Raw genomic sequence first — 8473 nt, forward strand, 5'->3', positions numbered from 1 at the left:
CAGCTGCTGCCACAGAAACAGCAGCTTTGGTCATTTGCAGAGGTTTAACTTTAGATTTTAATTGCTTGATCGTTTGCTTAGGCTTGAATTTGATTTGTAGTGTCAAATATCTGAAATTGCGACGAACAAGTACACATTGCATTTTTTATTTGAAAACACAATTTACAGTCCTTATATTATCTTTGTTTTGTCTGTAAAGGGATTCACGTGTATGTTGCTTTAGTTGCTGAGATTTTGACATTTGTTTTCAAGCGAATAATTTTGTGACAAAGCTATTCTCAAGTATCCTTAAACCTTCTCATACAAAAAGTTGATCAACAGTTTGCTATGGTTTGAACCTTCTCCAATCAGAAATAGGTTTTTAAACATAAATTAGCTTTATTTTTTCTTAGTGACATTCCTCCAAAGAAGAAAAATTCACCATGTGGTGCAAATCAACGTGCAAGATTGAATAACTTGCCGAAGGGAACAAAAAAATGGTTACATTTTATCAAAAAAGAGCTCTTGAACCTGATTTTTTGTGATATTTTCGTATCATAATTCGTGATAGAAATATGTGCCCAGTAGCCGTGGAAAATTGGACAAAAATATCACAACAAAAAAAGACCACATTTGGGCATCCATCACGGTATGTTCAAAATTATTTCTTTAATTTTGGTCTTTAGCTCTTATAAATAAAATTTTGACTCAAATTTAATGTAGGGTAAGTTTGATGCCACGGATATGGAGCAAAGAAGAGATTTGATAATGAGTTGGATGCAAGATTTGTGGAATAAATGGCGTGGTCACATGCATAAGTTTCATGTGAAAGGAAAATCACTACAAGATGCTCTACGAAATCGACCTAACAAAGTATGGAAGGAGGATTGGGACAGGCTAGTTAAGGATCAAGAGAAATATGTAAGTGAAATATATGTTAGTTTAATATACATCTTTATACAGTAATAACATTTGTAGGATAAAATCGTTCATGTCAAACAATCAAACCCTTCAATTTCAAACATTTAGGTAATTGAGAAAATTTGGGGTAAGCAATCTCATGGCCATGTCACTATTTTTGGAGGGGGGCTTCATTGAAAGATTTTAGGGGACCTCTCCCAAGCCGATCTGACTTGGAAGCACGAGTTTTTGAACAAAAAATAAGAATCAAATGCTTCAACAATGCTTAGATGAGTAAGAACAGCAGCAACAACAACAGCAGCAAAAGATGTATGACTTGGAGGCACAAGTGAAAGTTATGCATGACATATTTATTCGGCAACAAACTAATACTTTCGTCGACTCCTTGTACATGAGAAGATATGCAAGACTAGGTAATTATTTATTTAAAATAATCTTATTACTTTTAAGATTGACTATTTGAACTCGAGAAAATGTGATTTTTTTTCTTAACAATATAATATTTGCAATTGTTTTGAAATTGGTTTTTTTATTTATGTAATTGTTTTTATTTTTCAGGCTATTGAAGATGGGAAGAAAGGATCGATTGCTTGAGATTTTGAATACTTAATCCAATTGCTTAGACATAAAATGATCTCAGCCACTTTGTTTTATTTTGTGTTAGATAGTTTCATTTTTTTTTAACGATTGGATATTAGTAAGTCTTGTTGTTAGCATTGGATATTTCAGGATGATGAAATTTTGTATCTTGATGATTCTAGTGAACAATTAGATATTATTAAGTCATATTATTATTAGAACTTTTTGACATATTTGTGTTGTCTTTTGTGAAAATTATAATCAATTTGAAAGTATAAATAGATTTACTTCTATGGCAGTATTCAATGGCAGTATTCAAAAAAGGGAAAAAGTGTTTTGGTACATCTATGAAGGAATACACCGTCATTGGTGAGTTATTACTTGCCCGCCATGGAGACTTTTATGATGGTACATATCCGTTATTAGTTAGTTTTCAGTGACAAGCTTGTCAACTGTTGTTAAACGACGACATGAATGTCAAACCACCGTTCCACAACTATGATGGGAATGACGACCAGTCATTACACAACTACGACGAGAACGACGAGCCGTCATTACACAACTATAACAAGAATGACGACCCATCATTACACAATAGCAACGGGTAAATGGCCCCGTCGTTACTAGTAATAACGATCATATCTACCGTCGCAACTAAGAACAACAGTAATGTACCTCGTAATTATTGACCCTATCACGACAGGAACTAAAACCTTCATGACACTTTAGCGAAGAAGACTTTTACGATGGGCCGCAAAGATATTTTCCCCCGTCGTTAGCATACAATAATGACGGTTTTTGGATCTTCAACAAAAGGATTTCCCTTCATTAAAGACTTGATTTCTTGTAGTGTCAGTCATTAGTTACACCAAAAATATATACATTAGTCCTACTGCTATTTTACATTAGAACACAGTTTTCTTGTCTTATTAGTGTACATAAAACTTTCTCCCAGAGTTTACCCCTTTTAAATAACAATAATTTTAGAAAAAGGAACCAACTTTAAAGTAGTTAGCTTTAAAGTAGTGAGTCAAAAAATTATTGACACCATAGGTTGTGAGATCAATTCAGATGTAGAATCACTAAACTTACTCATAACGATAAAACTTACTCATAACTACTAAGATTGTTAGTAGTTCTATAACTTTCAAATCAATAAATCTAAAAATCAATAGCTTATGAGGGTTGTTAAAATTTAAAATAATTTTCTACACCACATGGAAGGTCCTAAAGATCTATGAGACAAACCGTCTCTAGCACATCCTTATTGATGCCAGAATGAAGGAGAGCGCATCTACTTTAAGAAAGCTACTAGCAAGCAATAAAATAGTAGCACTTCCTAACATCTTTAATTACAAAAAAAAGTAAGATTTCTTTACCTGAAGTACAACTAAAAAGGAATTACTAGATTAGACCATGGAAATCTTTTATGAAAAAGGCTAGAATATAGGAAATTCATAAGAGGAAAAGGCTCACCATTTAACTTTGGATGTATGCTCATTAAGGGAAACAAGTTGCTCTAGAGCATTTGTCTGACCATAAAGTTCAGGTATCCGCCAAATGGCCGCTCCATGTGTTTCACCTACAATACACAAAAAGTATATCATACTAGATTCTGCATTGCAAATAACCAGAAGCAGCAAATTCAAATAATGGTTTAACAAAACACCATCCTAGTAGCTATTATTCCATCAATTATTATCTTCGTTAACCGCATCCCTAGAGCAATATGTTACTATCTTATTCAATTGTATCCTAAGAAAATAGTTCATACACATTACTATATCGAAATACTACCCATTTAGCTAGATGTTTTTCATTTGCCTTCTTTTCCTATATGTTTGCTAATGCATCAACAAGGCCGCTTACGCGCTTTGGAGTGCAAACATTTCAGTTAGGCAACAGACTGTGTAGATCTAGGTGGCTTATGTGCTAATCTAGGCAACTCAAGGCACAAGCCATTCCCAAGTACTTTTAAAACTGCTAAAGTTTTTAAAAAGATTGATCATTGGCGTCCTCTAATTTTCTTACTTGATAGCAATGACATGAAAAAAACAAAGTGCTTCAAGACAAATTAAGGATGGAGTAGAAAAAGGAAAAGGAAAGGTTTCAATAGATGCTTAGATATAATAAATTATAGAAAGAGAAAGTGTCGATAAAAAAACATCCAGCAATCAGGATATACCACAGAAAAAGGGGCAAAAGAGAATATTTCAAACCTAATAAAAATTCCCAAGAAGTTATCTTTAGATGGTTGAAAGTGAGCTTAGAATGAAATTTTTTGGTCAAAGCCTGCTCAGTTTCATAAACGTTAATTGAGGAGAAACTCCAATTCATACTTCTGAAATTAAATAACCTTTAAGCTCCATGAGCAAATGTTTATCTCACACTATTTAACATGGTTACATGTGATTATGTCATTAAACTGCATGACTAAAAGTTGGCTTTACATAACCATCATCTGGACTTAAAGATTCTATCTAGGGGTGAGCAAAAATTGGATCACCGAAATCACCGACCGAACTGCCCGACCTTCAGCAGTTCAGTTCGATTGTCAATCTTGTTTGGGTCAGGTCGAGGAAATCTCAACCCGAACTGGGCCGTACCGATCGAACATCAGTGTGGTTTTAATTTACATGGTTAGTGTTGTTTCGATTGGGTGAGGACATGAGGTTACGGGTGTAACAATCCCGATTTTTAAAGACATCAATTTATCTTTTTTTAATTAACTTACCATATGTTGATTGCAATCCCAATTTATTTGTATTAATTCACTTACCATATCTGATTGATTACAATCCCAATTTATTTGTATTAATTCTGTTATAGTATCTAATTGATTACAATCCCAATTTATTTAAAATTAATTGAGAAATCAGCACCGCTCAGACTTCCTCTCTCACCCTGAGCATGTCCAAACTGTCAAAGGCAAACCCCACGCCGTTAAATTATTATTGGGCCTTTATGATATTTTATGCTCTTACAAATTCTGTACAATGACAAACACTTTCACATCATCAATAAGAAACGCCTTTATTATTATTATTATTATTTTGTTATTTGTTAAGCATGATTCATTTATTATTATTAAGCATGAATTATTGTTTAGAGTAGAGCTCCTTGCATATTTCAATCAAACATTAATTCATATGCATGCAGATCCCTAAGCTTGTACTGAGTTGCTTGTGAATTTAACAAAAACAATGAAGCTTTTATATTAATTTTAACTCGATGCAACAGATAAATTTTATTCTTAAACTTCGAACTTATCCTAAAGAATCATCAAAAACCTTGATGCTAAAGAACCGACAAAACGCACCGATCAAAACCGAACCAAATCACTTCAATTCGGTTCAGTCCCCACATGGATTCAGTGCGTCTGCAGTGGACAAAAATTTAGTCAAAACACGACTGGCCGACCGTATGCTCAGTCCTAATTCTATCGCAACTCCTACTCTTGCTCTTACTTGGCTATGAAACTGGGACCAATATAAGCTATCATAAAACTAGCCAATTCTTTTTGAAGTTTTTTTGACTTATAATAATGATGCATAGTTAAGTCGACTTTAATGAGAGGAGTAATTTGATGAATGATAGATGATATAGGTTTTGCATTGAACCTAATTTTAAAATCTGAGCAATTCATGTATGTGTTCAACCAAGGCTTAAGTCAGTGATTAGAAACCAATCTTTGGTGCCTCAATGATTATATTTCAAAATCCAAGTGCATGCCTTATTTTTTCCCCTCAACGTGCTATCAATGTGGATAACCACAATTTGTGGTGAATTAAGGTTTTTTTTGCTTCCATCTTTGCTAGATTTCTTCGACAACAAGTACAGGAGCCCCTTCTACCATTACAATCTACTACTCATCGTACTTCTCATCCTCTAATGCTTCACCCCCTTCACTTCCTCCTCCTCTATAATCTATATGTCTAAAGATCAAACCTTAACCTAGTAACCTACCATGGATACGCAAACTGTCCTCCTGTATGCTCACTTGATGTGCACAGTGACATGTCAGTCCCTACCCAAGTTGCATGGGTACTAGTACGAGTGCATGACAAGGAAAACTTGTAAAAGTTTGGGTACGGGGACTTGACTGAAACTTATGGGATAAAATCATAGTCCTAAGCTGACAACCCTTTTAAATTGTAGTTCTTAAGACTGAAATGAACTCAACCCTTATCTAACAAGTAACAAAAATAGATGTGAAGTGTAGGATATATATTCAAAAAATGTATGGCACTATGACTAGAGTGTTTTAATTAAACATGCATTGTAAAATTGTGTGCAGGTCTGAACAAATATATTACATATTTAAGGAGTGTCCAAGAAGTGTCGGGTAGGGGTATGACACGTGCCGACTATGGGTAATATACAGGTAGCGTAGGTCCCTACTAACCAAACCTAAAGAACCTCCTTGTCCTCCTTCTCTTCATCATTTTCCAGCCCACTTTTAACAAATTTCTCTCACACCATGATATTGATATCAATATCCAAAATGTAATTCATGCATCAACAGGTTAACCATCCTTTGTTTAGCATTTAACTCCTTCCTCCCTATCAAGTAAATGGTTTTTATTATGATGCTTTTGTGTGTAAATAGGCAACTCCTTATTGTCTAAAACTTCAAATATTGGTATATGTAATTGAGAAAACGGAGGTTTATTATAGATATAGTTTTGGTACATGTTACTTTAGTTTAAAATTTAAGCATCCTACTTCTCTTTATCATGTGAATCTTACGTAGTGCATCTTGATTTAATCTAGATCATGTTAAAATTGCTTTGTCTCCTATTGAAGCATTCATTATATGGTTTGTTAAGGATATTGAATCCTCATTACATGAAAACTTTTTTTATTGAATAACACAGAAGTTATATGACCTGTGTTTTCCTCCCCGACAGATATTTGGTTTCTTTTCCATTATGCCATATCACATAAGTAATTTCATCCACAATCAATATCGCATACATCATGAAATTATAATTAACATATCAATGTCGAATATAACACAGGATTACAGCAGGCTGATGTGTGATCTACATTCAAAAATGACCGGATTCAATTACCATCAAAACCCAAAACCATAATCATTATGGAGATCAGTTGGGAACAAATTGCCATGTATTTGGTTCAACTGTTCATTATTTTTATTGATTAATGCAATGAAATATTTTGATCAGCATCCACAGAGGGGGGGAAATCACAGAATTCGTAGAAGATCCATAATTTTGATCTGAAGCCTAAATTTCTCAATTTTTTCGCGAGTTATCAATGCCTTCTTACTACTAACTATGATTCATATATCCATAATCTTGAAAATATATCAAAAACTATTTCAATTACCATTTGTAAAAACAGTGGAAAAGACCCTTTGATCGAAGGGGCAAGGTTTAAGATCCCAGATCTCATTGGGATGGTAGAACAATCCCTCGCACACGAGCTCCGTCCCCGATGGCGAGAGCCGAATCAGGTGCACCTAGGGTTTCAAAAAAGCATCAGATCTTTACAATTTACAGAGAAAATTCTGATCCGCGATTCGAAAGTTGATGGTGAAAATCCAACCTCATTCTCCTCCTTGAGACTTAGGGTGCCGGCGAGGAAGCTGGTGTGCTCAGCGTCCGCTCTCACGTCGGCGATGCATCTCGCCTGCGAAAGTAACATTGAATTCTAGGGTTTTAGAGAGAGAAAAAGGAGACATTTTTATCTTGGTTTCTAGGGTTTTTGATGGTGGTAACCTGGTACTTGAGGCCGCCGTAGACGATGCCTGTGGATCCTCCCTGCATATTTTTCCGTCGTCTCTTGCTCCTCAGATCTGCTCTGCCCACTGTTCCTCGGCGAAAGCTGGTATTTTGCGGAAGCTCGTGATTTGCACGTGATTATTTACCGAGGAGAGGGGTACACCAAAGGCCAATGCTTTTAAAAGGGCTAACTAGTTTTTTTTTTTTTTAATGAACAGATATAGAAAGTCTAAACTACTATATTGGCATTTTAGATGCACCCTAAATGGTAATGAAGTATTTTAAATAGCTCCGCTATAATAAGATGCTATAATTATTCAAAAGGAACAACAAGATTCATGATTTTCATCGAATATCAATTTTCCGACCAAGTTCCCTCACATGATTGTTGCGTGATCATTGTGTGTTGAGTTGAACAATAGGGAATGACATGGCATAATGATTGGAGAGAGAAATAAGTATGCCTAAAATCTCATCGCCCCCCAAATTAGCTGAATTTAACTTTTTTTCAAAACTTGAACGAGAGAAGGAGCAGTTGGATGAGAGTTTTCGCAAGAATCTCTCTGATCTTGAATGTGACTTGAGAAGGGAGAATCTCCGATGTGGACGACGAGTGGAGCACGGTGTGGACCATGAGCAAAATAGTGGAGCTCCTCTCAAACTTTTAGGAGATTTTCTTGTGGGTTTGTTTTTTTTTTTTTTTTTAAACCTTGGGACAAATTTTGTAGGTCCCTATTTTTTTTTTTTCCTTTTTCCAAAACTTGAAAAAAACTTTGGTTTTTTTTTTTTTTTGACATTTTTTCCAAAAAAAAAAGCTTTTTTTTGAAAAAAAAAGGGCTTTTTTAAAAAAAAAAGTTGGGGGAAAGCTAATTTGGCGAGTTACTTCAACCAAACCCTTTGGTAATTTTTTACCCTCAAAAAAAAAAAAAAAAAAAAAAAAAAAAAACTTTTGAAAAAAATTTCTTTCAAGCAATTCTTTTCTTTTGCCAAAGTAAAAAAAAAACTCTTTCTTTTGTGTAAAGCTTTTCCAAAAAAAAATTCTTTCTTTTTTCAAAAATTTCCAAACCCTTTTGTTTCTTCGGGTTCCCAAAAAAAAAAAATTTCTTCCCATTTTTTAAAAAAACCCAAGTATCTTTCTTAAAAGGCTTTTTTTTTTCTTTCAAAAGACAAAAAAAAAAGGGTCCTTTCAAAATTTCTTTTTCCAAAAAAATTTCTGGGATTTGGACAAAAAGGCTTCCTTTTTCAAT

At 34.3% G+C, this 8473-nt stretch overlaps 1 protein-coding gene across 1 annotated transcript in view; it reads right to left on the reverse strand.

The window, feature by feature from the left end:
* Positions 1-7392, reverse strand: part of LOC109821148 (WD repeat-containing protein DWA2-like) — a 32253-nt gene extending 24861 nt beyond the window's left edge. The window contains exons 1-4 of the mRNA XM_020387343.1: positions 7224-7392; positions 7051-7134; positions 6832-6964; positions 2956-3061 (exon numbers count right to left, since the gene is read on the reverse strand). Coding sequence (XP_020242932.1) covers positions 2956-3061; positions 6832-6964; positions 7051-7134; positions 7224-7271 — 371 coding nt within the window. The 5' untranslated portion in view covers positions 7272-7392. The remainder of the gene's footprint in view (positions 1-2955; positions 3062-6831; positions 6965-7050; positions 7135-7223) is intronic.

This window comes from Asparagus officinalis, chromosome 1 (assembly GCF_001876935.1).
Source record: "Asparagus officinalis chromosome 1, Aspof.V1, whole genome shotgun sequence".
NCBI lineage: Eukaryota > Viridiplantae > Streptophyta > Magnoliopsida > Asparagales > Asparagaceae > Asparagus > Asparagus officinalis.